The sequence below is a fragment of the Odocoileus virginianus genome, chromosome X (genome assembly GCF_023699985.2).
Source record: "Odocoileus virginianus isolate 20LAN1187 ecotype Illinois chromosome X, Ovbor_1.2, whole genome shotgun sequence".
Classification (NCBI taxonomy): Eukaryota; Metazoa; Chordata; class Mammalia; order Artiodactyla; family Cervidae; genus Odocoileus; species Odocoileus virginianus.
Genome location: NC_069708.1, coordinates 42,361,575 through 42,385,916, shown reverse-complemented (window position 1 = coordinate 42,385,916; position 24,342 = coordinate 42,361,575). Strand labels below are relative to the sequence as shown.

The window sequence follows — 24,342 nt, the reverse complement described above, 5'->3', positions numbered from 1 at the left end:
AAATAGTATCAATTTCAAGATAATGTAAGTAAAGTGTGGTGCATATTAAAATTATGCTTTATAAAATGAGGGTTACTACTCATTATCTGTAGGGGAAATAATGTTTTTGGGTCATTTAAACATTTTTGTTTAATTATTTGCCATGATTTGCTAACAAATAGCTGACTAACATGTCACTTAGCAATACTACTTATGTTCCTACATAGATATTTTTAAAAGGCAATACTATAAACCCAGAACATAAAGCTTGAAGTATGCATGTTTTTATTCACAAATTATACATTTGTGAATACATGTTTATACATGTTTTTGTTCACAGGTTATACATTATTTGAAAGCTATGGTAATAATTTTTATCAGAATGACAACACTAGAATATTGCACTCATTTTCTAAATTTAATACACTTTGTAGCTTCAAAAAGATACCAATTTTCCCTCCCTAGTCTACTTCTGTGTGACAAATAATATCACATTTGTTTCTTTTTTATTATTCAAAAAAACATTAAAGAGCAAAACAATTTTATCATAAGACATGATTCTTAAGTGCTATGTGTCAATGTATAATATATAATATGGCAGAATGTAACCAAGATGGTATTGTCACTCACATAGAGCCAGACACCAGGGAGAGTGAACTCAAGTGGGTCTTAAGGAGCATTACTGTGAACAATGCTGGGGCGGGGGAGATGGTGACAGAATTCAAGCTGAGCTATTTAAAATCTTAAAGGATCATGCTGTTAAAGTGCTAAACTCAATATGCCAGCAAATTTGGAAAACTCAGCAGTGGCCACAGAACTGGAAAAGGTCAGTTTTCATTCCAATTCCAAAGAACAGCAATGCCAAAGAATGTTCAAGCTACCATACAATTGCACTTATTTCACATGCTAGCAAGGTTATGCTCAAAATTCTTCAAGGTAGGCATCAGCAGAACATGAATCAACACCTTCAAGATGCACAAGCTGGGCTTAGAAAAGGCAGGGGAACCAGAGATCAAATTGCCAACACTCGTTGGACCGTGGAGAAAGCAAGGAAATTCCAGAAAAAACATCTTCTGCTTCATTGACTATGCTAAAGCTTTTCACTGTGGAAAATTCTTAAAATGATGGAAGTAATAAATCACTACCTATCTTCTGAGAAATCTGTATGAAGATCAATAAACAACATTTAGAACTGGAGATAGAACATGACTGGTTCCAATTTGGGAAAGGTGTGCAACAAGGTTGTATATTATTTTACTTATGTAAAATAATACTCATGTATTTACTTATGTAAAATAATACTACTTATTTTACTTATGTGCAGAATATATCATGTGAAAGGCTGAGCTGGATGAATTACAAGCTGTAATCAAGACTGCAGGAGAAATATCAACAACCTCAGATATGCAAATGAAACCACTCTAATGGCAGAAAATGAAGAGGAAGTAAAATGGCTCTTGATGAAGATGAAAGAGGAGAGGGGGAAAGATGGATTGAAATTAAATGTTCAAAAAACTAAGATCATGGCATCCGGTCCCATCACTTCATAGCAAATAAATGGGGGAAAAGAGGAAGCAGTGACCAATTTTATCTTCTTGGATTCCAAAATCACTTTGGACAGTGACTGCAGCCATGAAATTAAAAGACACTTGTTCCTTGGAAGGAAAGCTATTACAAACCTGTGCTGTGCTGTGCTTAGTCTGTCAGTCATGTTCAACTCTTTGTGACCCCATGGATTGTAGCACACCAGGCTCCTCTGTCCATAGGGACTCTCCAGGCAAGAATACTTGAGTGAATTGCCATTACTTTCTCCAAGGGACCTTCCCCACCCAGGGATCGAACTCAGGTCTCCTGCATTGCAGGAGGATTCTTTACCATCTGAGCTATCAGGGAAGCACAGTGAGAAATCCAGTCAGTCAGTCAATCAGTTCAGTCACTCAGTCGTGCCTGACTCTTTGCGACCCCATGAACCTCAGCATGCCAGGCCTCCCTGTCCATCACCAAATCCCAGAGTCCACCCAAACCCATGTCCATTCAGTCGGTGATGCCATCCAACCATCTCACCCTCTGTCGTCCCCTTCTCCTCTGGCCCTCAATCTTTCCCAGCATCATGGTCTTTTCTAATGAGTCAGTTCTTCGCATCAGTTGGCCAAAGTATTGGAGTTTCAGCTTCAACATCAGTCTTTCCAATGAACACCCAGGACTGATCTCCTTTAGGATGGACTGGTTGGGTTTCCTTGCAGTCCAAGGGACTCTCAAGAGTCTTCTCCAACACCAGATTTCAAAAGCATCAATTCTTCGGTGCTCAGCATTCTCTATAGTCCAACTCTCACATCCATACATGCCCACTGGGAAAACCATAGCCTTGACTAAATGGACATTTGCTGACAAAGTAATGTCTCTGCTTTTCAATATGCTGTCTTGGTTGGTCATAACTTTCCTTCCAAGGTGTAAGTGTCTTTTAATTTCATGGCTGTAATCACCATCTGCAGTGATTTTGGAGGCCAGAAAAATAAAGTCAGCCACTGTTTTCCCATCTATTTTCCATGAAGTGAAGAGATAGGATGCCATGATCTTAGTTTTCTGAATGTTGAGCTTTAAGCCAACTTTTTCACTCTCCTCTTTCACTTTCATCAAGAAGCGTTTTAGTTCTTCTTCACTTTCTACCATAATGGTGGTAGCATCTGCATATCTGAGGTTATTGATATTTCTCCCAAAAATCTTGATTCCAGCTTGTGCTTCCTCCAGCCCAACGTTTCTCATGATGTACTCTGCATACAAGTTAAATAAGCAGGGTGACATTATACAGCCTTGACATACTCCCTTTCCTATTTGCAACCAGTCTGTTGTTCCATGTCCAGTTCTAACTGTTGCTTCCTGACCTGAATATAGGTTCCTCAAGAGGCAGGTCACGTGGTCTGCTATTCCCATCTTTTTCAGAACTTTCCACAGTTTATTGTGATACACACATTCAAAAGCTTTGGCATAGTTAATAAAGCAGAAATAGATGTTTTTCTGGAGCTCTCTTGATTTTTTGATGATCCAGCGGATGTTGCCAATTTGATCTCTGGCTCCTCTGCCTTTTCTAAAACCAGCTTGAACATCTGGAAGTTCATGGTTCAGATATCACTGAAGCCTGGCTTGGAGAATTTTGAGCATTATTTTACTAGCATGTGAAATGAGTGCAATTGCGTGGTAGTTTGAGCATTCTTTGGCATTGTCTTTCTTTGGGATTGAAATGAAAACACTTTTTCCAGCCCTGTTGCCAGTGCTGAGTTTTCCAAATTTGCTGGCATATTGAGTGCAGCACTTTCACAGCACCATCTTTCAGGATTTAACACAACTTTAGTTTCATCTCCTCCACTAGCTTTGTTCATAGTCATGCTTCCTAAGGCCCACTTGACTTCACATTCTATAATGTCTGCCTCTAGGTGAGTGATCACACCATCGTGATTATCTAGGTTGTGAAGATTTTTTTTTTGTGTACAGTTCTTCTATGTATTCTTGCTGCCTCCTCTTAATATCTTCTGCTTCTGTTAGGCCCATACCATTTCTGTCCTTTATTGAGCCCATGTTTGCATAAAATGTTCCCTTGGTATCTCTAATTTTCTTGAAGAGATCTCTAGTCTTTCCTATTCTGTTGTTTTCCTCTATTTCTTTGCATTGATCGCTGAGGAATACTTTCTTTACTCTCCTTGCTATTCTTGGGAACTCTGCATTCAAATGGGAATATCTTTCATTTTCTCCTTTGGTTTTCACTTCCCTTCTTTTCATAGCTGTTTGTAAGGCCTCCTCAGACAGCCATTTTGATATTTTGTATTTCTTTTTCTTGGGGACGGTCTTAATTCCTGTCTCCTATACAATGTCATGAACCACAGTCCATAGTTCATCAGGCACTCTGTCTATCAGATCTAGTCCCTGAAATCTATTTCTCAGTTCCACTGTATAAGGTATTTGGTTTAGGCCATACAATTTTTCTCTTCTTTCTTCAATTTCAGTCTGAATTTGGAAATAAGGATTTCATGATCTGAGCAACATTCAGCTCCCAGTCTTGTTTTTGCTGACTCTATAGATCTTCTCCATCTTTGGCTGCAAAGAATATAATCAGATTTCAATGTTGATCATCTGACGATGTACATGTGTAGAATCTTCTCTAGTGTTGTTGGAAGAGGGTGTTTGCTATGACCAGTGCATTCTCTAGGCATAACTCTATTAGCCTTTGCCCTGCTTCATTCTGTACTGCAAAGCCAAATTTGCCTGACAAATCTAGAAAATCCATTATAAAGCAGAGACATTACTTTACCAACAAAGGTCCGTATAGTCAAAACTATGATTTTGCCATTTGTCGTGTATAGAGGAGAGAGTTGGAACATAAAGAAGACTGAGCATTGAAGAATGGATGCTTTTGAACTGTAGTCTTCAAGAAGACTGTTGAAAATCCCTTGGAATATGAGGAAATCAATCAATAAATACTAAAGAAAATCAAGCCTGAATATTCAGTGGAAGGACTGGTGCTGAAGCTGGAGCTCCAATACTTTGGCTACCTGATTTGAAGAGCCAACTCATTGGAAAAGCCCCTGATGCTGGGAAAGATGGAAGGCAAAAGGAGAAGGGTGTGGCAGAGAATGAGATGGTTAGATGGGATCACCAACTCAATGGACATGAATTTGACAAACTCCAGGAGATAGTGGAGGACAGAGGAGCATGGTGTGCTGCAGTCCATCGGATTGCAATGAGTCAGACATGACTTACCAATGGAACAACAGCAATAACAACAATGGTGGAATTGGCTTGTTATAATGATCTGAAGAAGGCACTTTTAGATGGTAAAATATGCAAGTATTTCTTTAATCTTAATTCTTTTCAAGAATATTGCTCTATGACATTCTGGAATCTACTATTAGTAATTTAAAACAAAACTAACGAAACTGCATGTTGATTTATCCTTTCATCTGATAATTTAGGGAAATACCAAATTAACATGAGGTGATTAATATTATGATCTGTGGCAAAAATTTTTCATTTGAAACGTACACATGTATTTTCATTAACTCCTGGCCATAAAAAAAAGATACCTTATGAAAAGACATCATTCTTTTTTTTAATAATTGACAGATGAAAAACTCCATAACTATCATGCTTAAGGATGAATTATAGTTTATGCTCACAGACTCTTATTAACTAAATAGTTGGATAAATATAGGTGAGGTGATTCATTTGGCCAAGAGATAATTCATTTTCTCAGTCTCTCTTTTAAGTGTCCACTTCAAACAGGCTTTCCCACACACACTCCCATCCCTAAACAGTTTCTCCTGAATCATATTCAGCATTGTAAGTCTAAAGTAATGATCTCCTAAATTACAGCTGACCCTTCAGTACTAACAATAAATATGGAAACCCAGCTCAGGAACAGATCCCTGAGAGTTTATCTGAGGGTCAGAATGGTAAAAGTTATGTAATAAAACACCAAAAAATATGTCAACAATCAACTTGGATAACTGAACAAATGACTACTGGGAAACAAATCGGTTGACACTCTATTGCTCAAACCCTAGTCCTCAGTGAAAACAGAAAATATAATTGATATAGCTGAAACTCTCACTCTTACTTTAAAACATGTCCCTAAAGACAGAAAGTACACTTGCCAGCTAATTCAATGGAAGGTATTAATTTATATGTTTATTAATGTTGCCTTTTCTTAGAAGTGGGTACAAAATAATTTGCTCTCAATGTATTGACAAGTATATATTTTCAGTTTCTTCTTTGGGGAAATTAAAGAACACCAGAATTCAATGTAATTCTCTTACTACTAAGAATTTGCATATATATATCTAATTTACTATGAGGTAAAAAGCTTATATATTTTTGTATTTAAGAAAAAAAAAAATCTCAGTGTTATCCCTGGTAATCAGTCAGCCTTCAATAGGAAGTTAACTGAATGAAATAATCTTAATTAGTTTTATAAATTTATGATTAGAGTCACAGAGGGCTATTTTCTCATATGATAGTATAACATTTAATTACATATGCCTAAGAAATTTCATTATGTGAGTGAAATAATAGGAAGTCTACTCAAATGAGTTGATGAAGGAAAGTGGACATACAAAATATGGTATGAAAATTATCATAAAACATAACTGCAAAAGGTACTATGGTCTTTCAGTGAAGCTTGTTAGCAAGGCCAAGTTGCATTATGAATAAACCAAATAAATATCAGTCAATTAGAGCACAATTTAAAATATGAGTTTAATTGTAATGATAATTATTCATTAATGTATTGATGAAGGTTCAATCGTCTAAGTAATAGTAGTGTTTTTTACAGGTAGATTGCTTTTTTAAAAATATCAAATGAATTTCTATATTATTTAACCTTTCTTTGTTCCAGTTTCTACCTCTGCAAAAATGGATAAAATGATAAAACTTACACATAGAAGTGGTATATTAAGATGAAACCTTGAAACCTTTAAATTTATTATTATTATATTATTTTGCTGTCATGTTTCAGCATGAGTTCTCATGAGGCTTAAGCATAATTATGATTACTACTTTTTTTTTTTAATGAGGGAAAGAAGAAAATGAAGACTCTGAGTTTAAATGACTTGGCCAAGTGTTTGCATCTAGTCAGGTGCATAACTATCATTAGAACTCAAGATGTGCTGTCTCACATTCAAATGCTCTTTCTGCTATGCCTCTGAATAGTTATGATCAAAACACTTTGACTTTACATCAAAACCACAAATACATTTTCATGATTATTATGTAAATGTAGTTGCTAAACAGTATCTATCATAGGATATCTAAAAACTAATGAGGCAGGAAGAGAAAAAAAAAAGAAAAGTACATGCAATGCATCCACTTTCACTTGAATAACACATGTAAACACTGAATACTCAAGACTTCCATGGGGAATAAAATATTTAGAATAAAATTCTTCAAGCTAGATGATAGTCAAATATATATCATGGATATTACAACTAATTATATTTGGTTGGAAAAAAGGTTCATTTGAGTTTTTCCATAACATCATATGGAAAAGCCCAAATGAACTTTTTGGCCAATCCAATATAAGTTCATGAGAACTAGTCCAAAGTGGCATTGAAAAAAAACATTTAAAATACCAAAAAATATAATAATAATAATAATAACATGCTGTTAGTATTGATGATATTTGTTAAAATTAAATAATAAGGGGAGGCTCTTTACATTATAATTTGAATTTTTATGATGAATTTTAGAAACATTTATTTTCTGAGTACTATTTCCACTTGGTCAAAATATCAATGGACTGTAAACTATATTTTAAAATAAAAGTGCTTGAAGTGAAATGAATTATCATCTTAAACAGTAAAATGAAACAATGTAATATATCCATCCTGAATTATGAAGTACATAAAGAAATGAGTGCATATACACAGACAAAGCAAATATATTTGGAACATACAAAATATCTTTCAGCATTTAAAAATTTTATCAGCACAATAAAATTGTATATATTTTAACTGATTGCTTAAACTCCATATATTTGTTTTCTGTTCACTGTATCTTAAAGTAGCATAAATTCATGTGTTTAATTTGGCAAAGAAAGTGCATATTATTTACAAGCTCACAGACTGTTATCTTGGATTATTTTGTTAGGCATGTATACAGCATATATGGTTTACAAATCCTTTTGAATGAAAATATAGAAAAATAGAATTATATTGTTAATGTATCCTCAGACAAAATCCTGAATACGCTTACATTGTCAGAGGAGAAAAATGAATAATTAAATTCATAAGTTTTTGAAAGTAACTATTGTAAGTCAAATAATTGTCTATAGGGTCACATTAACATCTAAAAGTTAATTATACACAAATTGGAATAAGTATTCAGTGATATAAGACATACAACTGATTGAATACCTTTCCTAGATATCGTTTCACTTAAAAATACTAAAAATGTGTTTGAAGCAAACAGTTGAAATTGCAGTGTTTTATGAGAAATGAAAAGGCAGAATTTCTTAAAACAAATTTGTTTTAAAATGAAATATGCACCATGGTTATGATTTGTCTTGATTTTTACTGTACCTTTCTTTAGTCCAGGAATGAAAGCTAAAAAGAGAGTTTAGCAAAGTTAAATACAAATAAATATATTCTTTTATTCCCAATACATTATATTAACTAAATATAAAATTATAATATATTGCAATATATTTTCAGCTTCATTTTGCAGAGAATGTGATGACTGAAATATATAAGGTGGAATAATGATAAATCATAAAATGTCTGTCTCTTGTAGTATGTTTTTCTAAAATCTGACCAAGCCTATGCTATATGCTGGCCTCTTGGGAATTAATGATTGATTCTTCCCCTAGAGGCAATGTATTGTTGAACTTAACATTTTGCAAGAACTCAGTAGATTTACTAGCTTCTTTGCCTATGATAGCAAAGTATAGCCCACTACTTAAATTTCATTTTTTTCTCATGGAAACTCTTACAGGAAAAGTATTGACTTTTTAAGGAAAATATTGACTTCACAGGTTGCTTTTCCTCCAAATCTGATGTGGAAAATATGACGAAAAAAAAAAATCAACAAACACTAACATTAGATGACCCAACAGAAGAATTTATCTTGGTTAAGACACTTTTTCTATAATATAGCTATTTTCTCTACTAAAATTTCATTTATTTCTTACAACTAGAAACGGGGAATTCAAGATCATTATATCAACACTTGTTATCCAGATAATTTTTTATTGCCTTTTTAAGTGACTTCCTTCAAAACACTGTGAGATCATGCTTGATCAAAGACAAATAGCATAGTCTATTTTTAAAAAAATAATCATATATTTACAAACACTTTGATATGTGTTGATCTGAGCAAATAAATCTCAGATTTATTCTTTGTAAAATTTTAAAGCTAATAGTAAAAATGATTTTCTAATGCAGTCAATAACATTAATCTAAAACAAAATTTTTAAACATTTTGAACTTGTTTAAAACTCAATTTTGAATAATATTTGAATATTATAAAATTAAATATGTATGAGATAGAGAGAAGGAATATATCAGAGACAGAAAAATAGAAGTGAAATTAATGTTTCTATGTAATAGTAGGGACTAGAGAGAATTGCACATTTTAAGTATCATTGACATATATATGGCACATTTATTCTTTATCATAAGTTATTTAATCTGTAAGCAATGCAATTTAATGATAGTACAAGCTGAAACAGAAAAGAAAAAAATATAGCAGTGTTTTCACAAGACACTTTAGGTAGGATTGATCTCCTAAATAATATCCCTCAACCCTTCACCATTCAAATAATAGTTCTAGTTCAATCATAAGTCTCTCTCTCTCCCTCTCTCTCTCTCTCTCACACACACAAAATATTTTAATTTATTATTGGAATTAATAATTAATTCCTGTAATATATTTTTAAAAATTCCTATAATATTTAAATGTAGAGTTTTAAATGTTCTGGAGAGATAAAGAAAGGCTGCCTTAAGCAGAGAAGTAATACAGCACTTGCTTTCATTTCTAAGACTGCAATTAAAAATTAAAATGTGGTCCAGAACTTAGTTATTAAAATCCTTTCCAATTTGGTAACTGAAAAGATCAGAAAAAAAATTAATGTGATGGTTCTAGACTTAGAATTTCTAAGGATAAGCAGCTACAAATAAAAGAAGCCAAACAAGTGACATGACAACAATGAAAAAGAAAACAAACACATTTTTAAAACCTATCCCAGGAGACATTTAGCTCCCAAGATGAGAAGTGAAAATTGGTTTATAAGCCAGGAAAGTCAAATATAGATTAACTTTCCTTTAAATTCAGGACAATAAGCAGATTCTGAATAAGATTTTCAGGACCAACTCTGAAGAGATACTTTAATTCATCACACAAAAAATAGTCAAAAAAGGAAACATTTTCTCCCTCTAAAGCAATATAAATACTCAGATGCTAGCACAGAAATTAATAGACACATTCACTATAATTATGAAGGTTCTTACACAGAATAAAGTCCATCTCCAAATGTATCTTTAAAATTCAATTGCTTCTAAATGTTTAAAGGTTTATCACTGATATTTTTGAAGTATTCACATTGATTGAGATTTTTGAAAGATTAAAATATAAGCATAGTCTTATCATTTGAGATACTAGACTCAAAGTGAATCACTATGACTGAAATGAATATTTTTGTTAATCTAACCAAAGTTATATTATGAATGGTTCTATCATTTATATGTTATTTAAAATTAAATTTTACTAATAAATGAAGTGAATATAGCTAACAAGTTAAATTTGCTTTCACCAAGAAAATTATTTTCAGGTTATGAAATATTCTGCAATGAATTTAATAATAAATGCATCAATTTATTAATAAATGTATTAATAAATTTAAATGCATTTTAGATATCATTAATTTACTTACACAAAGGCAATAATCACATAAAAATTTAAGGTTGTGTATGTGCTTACTTTGAAATATACTTAAGGTTTTAATATATTTTCTAAATTATTACTAGAAGAAATATCTTAATTAGTAAATTTATATAAATAAATAATTAATAAACATTATAAATTACTAGGGGGATTCTTGCACTACAAAGTTCAAATTAAGGAAATATGTAGTTTATAGCAAAAACTGTGGCTCCTACTTGTCACATAAAAATTACAAAAATTTATCATGAAAGCAATACCAAAACATGTTATTTACTCTAAACAATCATATTTTAATAGTTCCTTCAAATTACTAACAGAAATGTTTAAATACCCAATATGCACTAGACATGTCTAGCTAAATTTGAAAACAAAATTATTGATAAATAGATACTGCTTGAATAGCTTAAATGTCAACAGAGCTCAACACAAAATTGATGGTGTTGGCTTAATGTTTGTTGATCAAGTATCAAACACCAATCTATAACTGACATTTACTTCAACAAAGCAGTAGTGCTTGCAGTTGTTTTATCATGTATAATTTTTTTAGAGTCACTAAATAACCTTACTTTATCGAAATCTTACAAGCTCATCATTTTGGATGTAAATAAGGTTTGAAAACATGTTTAAGGACATTCATTTGGAGGTAATCAGATATCTTTTTGTTTTCAATTATTTTTATTAGTTGGAGGCTAATTACTTTACAATATTGTAGTGGTTTTTATCATACATTGACATGAATCAGCCATGGATTTACATATATTCCCCATCCCGATCCCCCCTTCCACCTCCCTCTCTACCGGATCCCTCTGGGTCTTCCCAGTGCACCAGGCCTGAGCACTTGTCTCATGCATCCAACCTGGGCTGGTGATCTGTTTCACCCTAGATAATATACATGTTTTAATGCTGATCTCTTGAAACATTCCACCCTTGCCTTCTCCCACAGAGTCCAAAAGTCTGTTCTGTACATCTGTGTCTCTTTTTCTGTTTTGCATATAGGGTTATCATTACCTTCTTTCTAAATTCCATATATATATGTTAGTATACTGTAATGGTCTTTATCTTTCTAGCTTACTTCACTCTGGATAATGGGCTCCAGTTTCATCCATCTCATTAGAACTGATTCAAATGAATTCTTTTTAATGGCTGAGTAATATTCCATGGTGTATATGTACCACAGCTTCCTTATCCACTCATCTGCTGATGGGCATCTAGGTTGCCTCCATGTCCTCACAATTATAAACAGTGCTGTGATGAACATTGGGGTACACGTGTCTCTTTCAGATCTGGTTTCCTTGGTGTGTATGCCCAGAAGTGGGATTGCTGGGTCATATGGCAGTTCTATTTCCAGTTTTTTAAGAAATCTCCACACTGTTCTCCATAGTGGCTGTACTAGTTTGCATTCCCACCAACAGTGTAAGAGGGTTCCCTTTTCTCCACACCCTCTCCAGCATTTATTGCTTGTAGACTTTTGTATAACAGCCATCCTGACTGGAGTGTAATGGTAACTCATTGTGGTTTTGATTTACGTTTCTCTGATAATGAGTGATGTTGAGCATCTTTTCATGTGTTTGTTAGCCATCTGTATGTCTTCTTTGGAGAAATGTCTGTTTAGTTCTTTGGCCCATTTTTTGATTGGGTCATTTATTTTTCCGGAATTGAGCTGCAGGAGGTGCTTGTATATTTTTGAGATTAATCCTTTGTTTGTTGCTTCGTTTGCTATTATTTTCTTCCAATCTGAGGGCTGTCTTTTCACCTTGCTTATAGTTTCCTTTGTTGTGCAAAAGCTTTTCAGTTTCATTAGGTCCCGTTTGTTTATTTTTGCTTTTATTTCCAATATCTGGGAGGTGGGTCTTAAAGGATCCTGCTGTGATTTATGTCAGAGAGTGTTTTGCCTATGTTTTCCTCTAGGAGTTTTATAGTTTCCGGTCTTACATTTAGATCTTTAATCCATTTTGAGTTTATTTCTGTGTATGGTGTTAGAAAATGTTCTAGATATCTTTGCCACTATAGTCAACTGAAGGATAATGTTTTCTATAAGTATTAAATATTTTTTATTTGATATATCACTATATCTCAGCACATCACAGTGTTTATTTTGCTCCCTAATATAGAGAAAAATCTGATATATCAAGATTCAATTCACCTAAAACCTAATATATAATATATATCCTAAGTTATTATGGACTAACGTTTGCAAACAAGTTCCTCATATATTTTCTTATGGCAAGACACACAGTCATGGAATATAGTAGAATCAGTATATATAATGTACTTGAAGATTGTAATGCCAAATTACTGGGTCAATATCTAGTTTTCTTTTAATAATGTTAATTTTAAAGCATTCTACAAGATATACCAAAAAGATCCAATTCTTCTTGATGTACAATTCAAATCACCTCAGTACATCTCCTGTTGATTGCAAAACTAATTGCAAAAATAATAAACATTATTGCACTTATGTAGATTGCATAAAGTCTGAACCACAAAATGGAAGCTCAAATCACATTTTCTGTTCATATCATGTGAAACATTAAGGCTACAGATGCAAAAGCTGCAAGGTGATTAGTATAATGTGTATCTTACTTACAACAAAAGCACAGTTGCCAATATAAATTTCTCATCTCTGCATATTAAATTTCTATCCATGTCTCTTTTGGGCAAAAAAAAAAATCCACTGTAAATTTTTTTTATTTAAATTGTACAGACTACTCCCAACCTCAAAAACAAAAACAAACAAAAACTCTCAAGAAAAACTGAAACACGAAGAAGTCTGAACTTTTCAAGAAAGCAAAAGTGGGAATATAAACGATTTCATAGTTCATTCAAAGGTCCTACCAAGGCCCTAGTTACATTACTTTGAGAAATGTATGAAGCAGTTTTGAAAATAATGCAAATGTAAATGATGTTGAGAAATTCCTAAAACAAAAGCCTGCGGGCTGGATACATTATTTTTTCATCTGGCAAAGAAAATACCAATAAATAAATAAATAAATAAATATCTCTGAAATGTGTCTCTAAGGTCTTCAAAATGTTTGAGACAATTGCAGCTGTCAAACATTTCACACCTTTTAACACTCAATCTGTTCTTGAGTGAATGAATTCTAAATTAAGACCATTTTAAAATAGGACTTAATGTGTATCTGGTCTTTGGGTCCATAGAGAAATTGATTTTTAAAGCATGTCCCTTTGCTTGATTTAATGCAAAGAAAATATATGCCTCCAAGTTGTAATAGTATACAATTTGTATACTACTAGAGGATTTAATTTTTTGATCATTTCTTTGTAAAATTTAATAATGATTTGCTTTTAATCAGTTTATTCAATTTTAGAAGCTTTATGTGGCTTGTCAACAACCTATATGAGTTATACACATAGAAAAATAAGAGATAAACCTTAATTACATCGAGAGACATGTACTATAATATAATAAAATTTTTCTTTAAAAAAAGTTACGTTTTAGATTAAAAAGCTTTTGAAACTTTTCTCTCATATTTTCACCAACCTATTTGTTCTATAAAAAAGTAATTAAAAATTTTCTGTAGTATGAAGAAAACAGTAGGTAATTAAAAATTCCATATAGCATAAGTGGACAAGATATCAGGGAATGGCTTTTACTAAAACACTTGAAGTTAATATTTCATTAGTGGAAACCAATTTTGTGAATTCTACAGAATACTTTGTCATTGTATATATGCATAAATGCATTGTTAAAAATATTAGGCTCTGCATACCACTTAAGGTACAGATTAAAGACAAAGATATTTCAATGGAGGAATATTTATACTACATGAACATCTATATTTATATTATAAATATATTATGGATATTTATTATTACATATGCATAAGTAAGTAAGTAAAGTCGCTCAGCCGTGTCCAACTCTTTGTGACCCCATGGACTGTAGCCTACCAGGTTCGTCTGTTCATGGAATTTTCCAGGCAAGAGTACTGGAGCGGCTTGCCATTTCCTTCTCCAGGGGATCTTCCCAACCCAAGGATAGAACCCGTGTCTCCAGCATTTCAGACAAACGCTTTACCGTCTGAGCTACCAGGGAAGCCCACATATGCATATATATATTTAATATATGAAATAGAAAACCAGGAAAGGATATAGTTCATAAAATAACCATTTCAAAAATATCTGCTTTAATTCTATTTTGGGCAGAGATTGGTACATTTTCATACATAGAAGCATAGTTTTTAAAAATCCATAAGAAATATGAACTAATTTCTATAAAATTCTACCTTTCACTATCAATAAATATTATATAGTTCTCTAAAGCAATGTTATATTAATTTCACTTTAAATTCTCTGCAAAATGAAAAAGACTGAACATTATTAATTGATGATATTATTTTTCCCAGTGCATCAATTTAGAGAGATGTATCTGGATGTACTACTTAAAAAATGCCAAATAAACTGGTTACTTTATAATGTATCTCAATATTTTCATTTCACATATTTTGTGACTCCCACAGACTGTAACCTACCAGATTCCTCTGTCCATGGGATTCTTCAGACAAGAATACTGGAATGGCTTGCCATTGCCTTCTCCAGATGACATATTTAAGGCAAAAATGAAAGAAAAAGTATGGTATTCAAAGTGCCATCCAAATTCATGATTCTCTTTATGAATATGTTTTCATCTTCTCATATGCTATGTCAGCACTTAAGAAGTTGTGATTTCTTGTAATCACAGTGAATTAATGCCAGTTTAATCATAGTACCAAGTTGATATTTTTTAAATTGGAAACGCTTTGTTTATTTTCTATTTCTTCCTCTCTAATATACATTTTACTGAGACTATTGTGATAATAGTACAGAACACAAGCTTTAGCAGAAATTTTCATTCTTGGAACTAACTGGCTATTCACATGTTGAATTTTAATGTTTGCATAAAGGAGTTAACCTTGAAACAATAGGTCAATTCTAAAAACAAAAAAAAACAGTCCTAGGGTAGTTTTATTTTTTAACTGTTTGTTACATTATACTGAAGAAAAAAAATGAAAAGTAAATGTATTGTGTTGTGCTCATTCAGTTGTGTCCAACTGTTCAGACCCCATGGACTGTAGCCCTCCAGGTTCCTCTGTCCAAGGGATTATCCCAGCAGGAATACTAGAGTGGGTTGTTACTTCCTTCTCCAGGGGATCTTCCTGATTCAGGGATCAAACTTGTATCTCCTGCATTTGCAGGTGAAATCTTTACCACTGAGATGCCTGGGGAGCTGTAAATGTATTGGAAGATCTATATTTCCATTAGGACAGTTAAAAAAAAAGGAAATAAAAACCAAATTCATGTTTGTTTAATATCAAAAGAAACATTTTTTTAGTTTAGATATAAATCATTTTAAAATTAAGTGTTTAACGGCAATATCCACACATAATTAATATCCATGTTTATTTAGTTTTATATTTCAAACATCAAAGGATAAACCTGACATATGGAAATCTGGCTATAGATTTTAGGAGTAAGCAAGATATTTTCCATGTGATGAAACAGTGGGTAACTATCGTGGATAACCAATCTTTTGAGATGATACATTGATAAATATTTTATGGCAACAAAGAACAAAAAGTAAAAGACAGTGCCACAAACATGGAAAGGAAATAAAAAGTAGAAGTAAGTTATTTCAAACTGAATTAAATAAAAGTTTACACGCACAGGAAGAGGAGTATGAGGATTTATGTTACGAGTCTGACAGATTAAATGACTGAATAAGACATGCTAAAATGTTTTTTGAATAAACCAAATGCTATCTGCCTTCGAAATCGTCTGCACTTCATAATTATAAGGCACAGATTCAAATTAATGGCTTTTTGAATACTCAAAATATAAATATTACATTTTGGTATTTTCAAAATAAAAGCATGTCACCTAAGATTAAAATATTGCCTAAGATCTACTTTTTACATAATAAGAAAAGAAACAAATCATCTATATAGATATACATTTGATTCTGTATTTGTATGGGATATTAAGAATTAATCTCTCCCTTTACTTAGTTAAATTTCTTCAGACATAAAATGATCATGTTTCTGCTAGTTAGGGTAGGGAACGAATACACAAATTGTGTCAAATATGCAAATTAGTATTGCTAAGAAGCTGACTGAAATTTGGTCTAAGAGAATCTACAGCAATCATAGCAGAAAAATAAATAAACGGAATCCAGATAGGAAAAGAAGAAGTGAAACTCTCACTGTTTGCAGATGACATGATCCTCTACATAGAAAACCCTAAAGACTGTACCAGAAAATTACTAGAGCTAATCAATGAATGTAATAAATTTGCAGGATATAAAATTAACACACAGAAATCCCTTGCATTCCTATACACTAACAATGAGAAAACCGAGAAATTAAGGAAACAATACCATTCACCATTGCAACAGAAAGAATAAAATACTTAGGAGTATATCTACCTAAAGAAACAAAAGACCTATACATAGAAAACTATAAAACACTGATGAAAGAAATCAAAGAGGACACAAACAGATGGAGAAATATATCATGTTCGTGGACTGGAAGAATCAATATTATCAAAATGACTATACTACCCAAAGCAATCTATAGATGCAATGCAATCCCTATCAAGCTACCAACGGTATTCTTCACAGAACTAGAACAAATAATTTCACAGTTTGTATGGAAATACAAAAAACCTAGAATAGTCAAAGCAATCTTGAGAAAGAAGAATGGAACTGGAGGAATTAATCTGCCTGACTTCAGGCTCTACTACAAAGCCACAGTCATCAAGACAGTATGGTACTGGCACAAAGAAATATAGATAAATGGGACAGAATAGAAAGACCAGAGATAAATTCACGTACCTACAGACATCTTATCTTTGACAAAGGAGGCAAGAATATACAATGGATAAAAGACAACCTCTTTAACAACTGGTGCTGGGAAAACAGGTCAACCACTTGTAAAGAATGAAACTAGAACACTTTCTAACAACATACACAAAAATAAACTCAAAATGGATTAAAGATCTAAATGTAAGACCAGAAACTATAAAACTCCTAGAGGAAAACATAGGCAAAACACTCTCTGACATAAATCACAGCAAAATCCTCTTTGACCCACGTCCCAGAATATTGAAAATAAAAGCAAAAATAAACAAACGGGACCTAATTAAAACTAAAAGCTTTTGCACAACAAAGGAAACTATAAACAAGGTGAAAAGACAGCCTTCAGAATGGGAGAAAATAATAGCAAAGGAAGAAACAGACAAAGGATTAATCTCAAAAATATACAAGCAACTTCTGCAGCTTAATTCCAGAAAAATAAATGACCCAATCAAAAAATGGACAAAAGACCTAAACAGACATTTCTGCAAAGAAGACATACAGATGGCTAACAAACACGTGAAAAGATGCTCAACATCACTCATTATCAGAGAAGTGCAAATCAAAACCACAATAAGGTACCATTACACGCCAGTCAGGATGGCTGCTATCCAAAAGTCTATAAGCAATAAATTCTGGAGAGGGTGTGGAGAAAAGGGAGCCCTCTTACACTGTTGGTGGGAATGCAAACTAGTACAGCCACTATGGAGAACAGTGTGGAGATTTCTTAAAAAACTGGAAATAGAACCGCCATATGATCCAGCAATCCCACTCCTGGGCATACACACCAAGGAAACCAGATCTGAAAGAGACACGTGTACCCCAATGTTCATTGCAGCACTGTTTATAATAGCCAGGACATGGAAGCAACCTAGATGCCCATCAGCAGACGAGTGGATAAGGAAGCTGTGGTACATATACACCATGGAATATTACTCAGCCATTAAAAATAATTCATTTGAATCAGTTCTAATGAGATGGATGAAACTGGAGCCCATTATACAGAGTGAAGTAAGCCAGAAAGATAAAGACCAATACAGTATATCAACGCATATATATGGAATTTTAAAAGATGGTAACAATAACCCTATATGCAAAACAGAAAAAAGAGACACAGATGTACAGAACAGAGTTTTAGACTCTGTGGGAGCAGGCGAAGGTGGAATGTTCTGAGAGAATAGCATTGAAACAAGTATACTATCAAGGGTGAAACAGATCACCAGCCCAGGTTGGATGCATGAGACAGTGCTCATGGCTGGTGCACTGGGAAGACCCAGAGGGATGGGATGGAAAGGGAGGCGGGAGGGGGGATCGGGAAGGGAAACACATGTAAATCCATGGCTGATTCGTGTCAATATATGGCAAAAAAACCGCTACGATATTGTAAAGTAATTAGCCTCCAACTAATAAAAATAAATGGGAAAAAAGAAATATTTTGATATTATTTTGGTTTTCTCTTGGGGGTGGGGGGGGGAAGCATGACCAACCAAGCCATTTATTTAAAATGTATGCCAATCCTATTTAATCTTATAATGCTCATTATACTCAGGTGAACCATTATGACACAGAATGTGTAAGAAGGGACATTCTACAATATTCTTTCTATCCCCTGATCCCTAAGTAGCAGTATATCCCTGTTCTGTTTCTATGCTTGTACTGGATCATGCAGAGATATAGCCAGCTTTCACTTATTTTGCACAGTTAAAACTCACTAAAAAAATTCTAAAATTGATTCTACAATATTTTCTTAAATAAAATAAAATTAAACTTTGATTTTTATTTCATGATATTAAATTCAAGTTCTAAAATAATTTTGTTTGTAAAAATTAAAGGGGAATTTTGTAATTAAATTAAATATCCAAACCACAATGTATGTTTCTTATAATAGAACAATCTGATCTTTTACCTGTATTTTTAAACATTATACCTGAATTTCAAATGTAAAGAGAAAGATAAACATACTCGTATTTTAAATAATAAATACTACTTGATTTAAATAAGGTCTAAGAATAGAGTGCTTTTCCTACTAAAAGTTATTTTGTTTTGATTTGTTCTGTTTTGTTTTGATTTTGCAATACAGATTTTTCCTTCAGGTTGACTAAGTTAAAAGAAGAATTTGATATGTGGTTTTGAACTAAATATGTATACATTTCTATTTTTTTAAACTTTATTTCTTATAAACAAAGCTAATGCATCATTCAGAGACCCAGGTTTGCTCCCTGGTTAGGGAAGATCCCCAGAGAAGGGAATGGCAACCCACTCCAGTATTCTTGCTTGGAGAATTCCATGGACAGAGGAACCTGGTTGGGCTACAGTCCATGGGGTCACACAGAGTTGGACACAACTGAGCAGCTCACACGCGCACACACACACACCCATATTTTCAACATATCATATATGGTTATCAATAAACTCCGAAGACCTATCATAAAACTTTCATTTTGAAAAATTGGCACTTTCAAGAATGAACACAAAACATTCCCAGCTATCATTTCACTCTTTAATTCAAATAATTTAAATGAGATACATTAGAAAGAAGATATAATTCAAAATTAACTATATAATCTAAATCGATATCTTTAGGAGTCATAAACATATAATAGAATGCAGTCCTAACACTAATAAATAAACATGGTGACATTAAACCTAAAAATATTAATAAATATGTGTAAATTCTTGACCAAAAACGTCTCAAAAAACAAATACTTTACATAAGTGAATCAATTTTCACACCATGCATAATCAAAATCCAAACATATTCTGGGGCAAAAATATACATTTATGAGCATGTAGTAATTTATTAATAAACTCTCTCACAACACTTTTGGTCAAATTTTGTTTGTCTGTTTAAGGATAACATACTATGGTATATTTAGGAGAAGCTTACACAAAGAGTAACCTAGAATAGTGTCTGGCATGGTTAAATATTTGACAAATATTTGTCGAGTGAATGAAAACATGTTGAAACATTTAAATGTCAATATGCCACAATCACCCTGTGACACTAATTCTAGCTAAGTGAAAATTAACAAAACAAAAGGATGAAAGATAAAATTCTGTAGTATATGCTTGTATCTAACCCAGTTCTCACTTTTTTTCAGACAAATTTCCCAAGTGGCTTTTTTGTCAGACTTTTGTATAACCTATTTCTGTTATAATGAACATCCTTCTAAGTCTCTGTATGGTTTGCAAAATCATGGGTACTCCTCCAATTAGAGCTTCTGGAACATTACAACCTCTATGATTTTTAATCTTAAAAGAAGAAAGAGCACTTTTTGCTGACTCTGTTTAGGCCGAATTCTCAAATCTAAAATACCAAATAAAACATCTCTGATATTCGTTAGACCAAAAAGATCTATCATTTGTTATGTTTCAGGTCTTGCTATATATTGAGAATACTTTTGTTTAAAAAAAAAAAAAAAAGAAGAAGAAGAAGAAATGATCCCAGATCACCTGGCATTTATATGATTTTGAAAAATATGCATCTAATGGAAGGCATGCTAATACACAGGCCTCTATTCAGCACTGTTGAGCGTTTTGTCCTTCTATCATTGGTTTGCTGTCTAAATGGTTTAACCACAGTAAGTTGCTTTAAAATGAACAAGCTAGGTGTCACTTTACTATAGCTGATTGATCCAAGTTATCTCTACAGATCATAGAAAATCAGCTCAATGGAACTACTATTGGTACTTTAAATTTTAGAATATGATAAAGCACCTAACTCGTTGTCTCCATACATATATCTATATCTATATAGCAAATAGGTTGTAATCATTTAAAATATTGATATTACAAAGGTCACAAAACTAGAGTCCACGCAAATTTCACCTGGATTATTATCTTGAAATCACTTTACAAATATTAAAATTTAGACTGTAAATATTTAAATACTATTTCAAATGAAAGAAATGCCTTCTTTGGTTTTCAAAGGACATCTAAACTCTATACTGTTTCAGAAATAATTTATGAGACAATAGGGAAATGTCTAAAATATGCTATGTGTAGTACCGAAAAATAGAAAAAATTTCATTCTGTTGACTAAACAGTTGGGGTGATTCCATTTAATGATTTTTTGAATTTGATAGCATTTTTAAAGTATCTAAATTTGACAACTGAGTAGAAAGATCATGGACTCAGTTTTCAGATATCTATAACTGCACTCCTTACTTGATATGTAACTTCTATTGACAAAGTATTTTGTAAGGTCAACACATATTTATACTTTAAACAACTGAGACAAGAGTTCACCATCTTATATTTTCATAAAGTAATGTTAATTAGGACCAAATTCAGAATAGATTTCATAACCATAATATTTTCTATCACTTCTATATACTGCATCTTTTTGGCATGCAGGAGTACAAATCAAATGTTTATTACAAAGCAAGAAAACTAAGTCATTTCTCTAGTTTTCATTGACTTAACAATCAAGGCAGTAACTTGTCTTTTACCATTAATGTATAATCCCCATTTTAATATTTAATAATGCATAAGATATATCATTACCAGTCACATTTTTAAGATAGATCTAAAAGAGGAACTTTTGCACCTCAAATACTATTATAAATATTGTCATCTCTATAAATATTCAACAATTATAATTCTATATGGATCATTCTCTAAGTATGTCAGGGAGCTTGTAAAAGCGGGACAGAGATGATAACAAAAACAAGGATACAGAAGAAAAAGAAGGAAGACATATAAATGTCCCAAGTAATATCTCATAATATTATCTATATTTTTCTTTGCATTTAGGTCATCTCAGTTTTGAACCATAGTGCTCAAATAGCATTTCTATACATTCTGTCAGGATGAATTCATCTTTGTTTCCACAGGAAGTTTTTACTGTGTATGTTAAAGAACTCACAAAATGAGTGGTTAAATCTACCCAAGCTTACAAAACTGCTAATTTCTGGACTCAGACAATTTGACCCTGATGTTTATATTCTTTGCTTTGTTAAATGTTTTGTTTTACTAAATGTGTCTATACGTGAATCAGACTGTAATCCACTAGGCTCCTCTGTCCATAAAATTTCCCAGGCAAGAATACTGGAGTGAGTTGCCATTTCCTTTTTCAGGGGATCTTCTTGATTCAGGGATCTAACTCACATCTCCTGTATTGACAGAGAGATTCTTTACCACTGAACCAACAAGGAAGCCCATACATATCATACACAGATAATATTAATATACAATAGAATTCACATACCCATGTGTGGCAAACTATAATTTTAACTATTCTTCAGCGTTCATATCAGTTATATGAATACTCTCAGATTCATAAAAATGTTATGATATAATTAGCAGATGAAACTCTAATACCCATTTAAATAAATACTGATTGCCTCCCTGTTTCCTTTATTTTGAGAATTTTAAAATCATTTAATTTAGCCCAAGAATTTGACATGATTAAAAGGAAAATTTTGCTTTTCATCTGTCTTGTAAAGTATTTTGTGATCCTCAAAGAAACAATGTTAAATAGGTGACCATAAACAAGAGGGAAAGGCTACCCACTCCAGTATTCTGGCCTGAAGAATTCTATGGACTGTATAATCTGTGGGGTCGCAAACAGTCATACACAACTGAGTGACCTTCATTTTCACTTCACTTTCAAACAAATTACAATGACAGAAATTTTTGGCTCTTAGTCAAATTAATTACTAAATCAAGCTTCTTTGCTTTTCTTTTCACAAAGGCTTTTCTGTTATATTTAGCTTAACAAATTTTTGAGAATGTGTCTCCATAGAAAATACATTTTCTTACCTCATGACAAAAAGAACTGATGGAATCAAAGATAAAAACTTTACCTTCATTCTTGTGTGTGTGTGTGTGTTAGTTGCTTAGTTGTGTCCAACTGTTTGTGACCCCATGGACTGTAGCCCACCAGGATCCTCTGCCCATGGAATTCTCCATGCAAGAATAATGGAGGGGGGTAACCATGCTCTTCTCCAGGGGATTTTCCCAACCCAGGCATCTAACCTGGGTCTATTGTATCGCAGGCAGATTTTTTTTTTACAGCCGGAGCCATGAGGAAAGCATCTCCTTCATTCTTCAGTCAGTTTAGTCAGTTTAGTTGCCCAGTCATGTCCAACTATTTGCAACCTCATGGACTGCAGCATGCAGTCCCTGTCTTTTACCAACTCCTGGGGCTTGCTCAAACTCATGTTCATTGAGTTCGTGATGCCATCAAAAATCTCATTCTCTGTCATACACTTCTCCTCCTGCCTTCAATCTTTCCCAGCATCAGGGTCTCTTCTAATGAGTCAGTTCTTCACATCAGGTGGCCAAATTATTGGAGGTTCAGCTTCAGCATTATTCCTTCCAATGATTGCCTGGTTTGACCTATTTGCATTCCAAAGGAGTCTCAAGAGTCTTCTTCAACACCACAGTTCAAAAGCATCAATTTCTCTGCACTCAGGTTTTTCTGTTGTCAAACTCTCACATACATACATTGCTACTCGAAAAACTATAGCTTTGACTATATGGACCTTTGTCGGCAAAGTTAATGGCTCTGCTTTTAAATATGCTGTCTAGGTTGGTCATAACTTTTCTTCCAAGGAATAACTGTCTTTAAATTTCATGGCCACGGTCACCATCTGCAATAATTTTGGAGCCCAAGAAAATAAATTGTGTCACTGTTTCCATTGTTTCCCCATCTATTTGTCATGAAGTGATGGGACCAGATGTCATGATCTTAGTTTTCTGAATGTTGAGTCTTAAGCCAGCTTTTACACTCTTCTCTTTCATTTTCATCAAGAGCCTCTTCAGTTCCTCTTTGCTTTCTGCCATAAGCATGGTGTCATCTGCTTATCTGATGCTACTGATATTTCTCCCAGCAATCTTGATTCCAGCTTGTGCTTCCTCCAGCCCAGAATTTCACGTGATGTACACTGCATATAACTTAAATAAGCAGGGTGACAATATACAGCCTTGATGTACTCCTTTCCCTATTTGAACCAGTACCTTATTCCATGTTCTAACTGTTGCTTCTTGACCTGCATACAGATATCTCAGGAGGCAGGTAAGATGGCCTGGTATTCCCATCTCGAAGAATTTTCCACAGTTTGTTGTGATCCAAACAAAGGCTTTGG

At 33.1% G+C, this 24,342-nt stretch overlaps 1 protein-coding gene across 5 annotated transcripts in view; it reads right to left on the bottom strand.

The window, feature by feature from the left end:
- The window catches only part of PCDH11X (protocadherin 11 X-linked), a 958,739-nt gene that overhangs the window by 197,015 nt on the left and 737,382 nt on the right, over positions 1 to 24,342 (bottom strand). For 3 of the 5 annotated variants that reach the window (XM_070461977.1, XM_070461979.1, XM_070461981.1), the window contains one exon: positions 8,046 to 8,069. The exons of the other annotated variants lie outside the window; for them this stretch is intronic. In XM_070461977.1, coding sequence (XP_070318078.1) covers positions 8,046 to 8,069 — 24 coding nt within the window. The remainder of the gene's footprint in view (positions 1 to 8,045; positions 8,070 to 24,342) is intronic. 5 annotated transcript variants of the gene reach the window in all.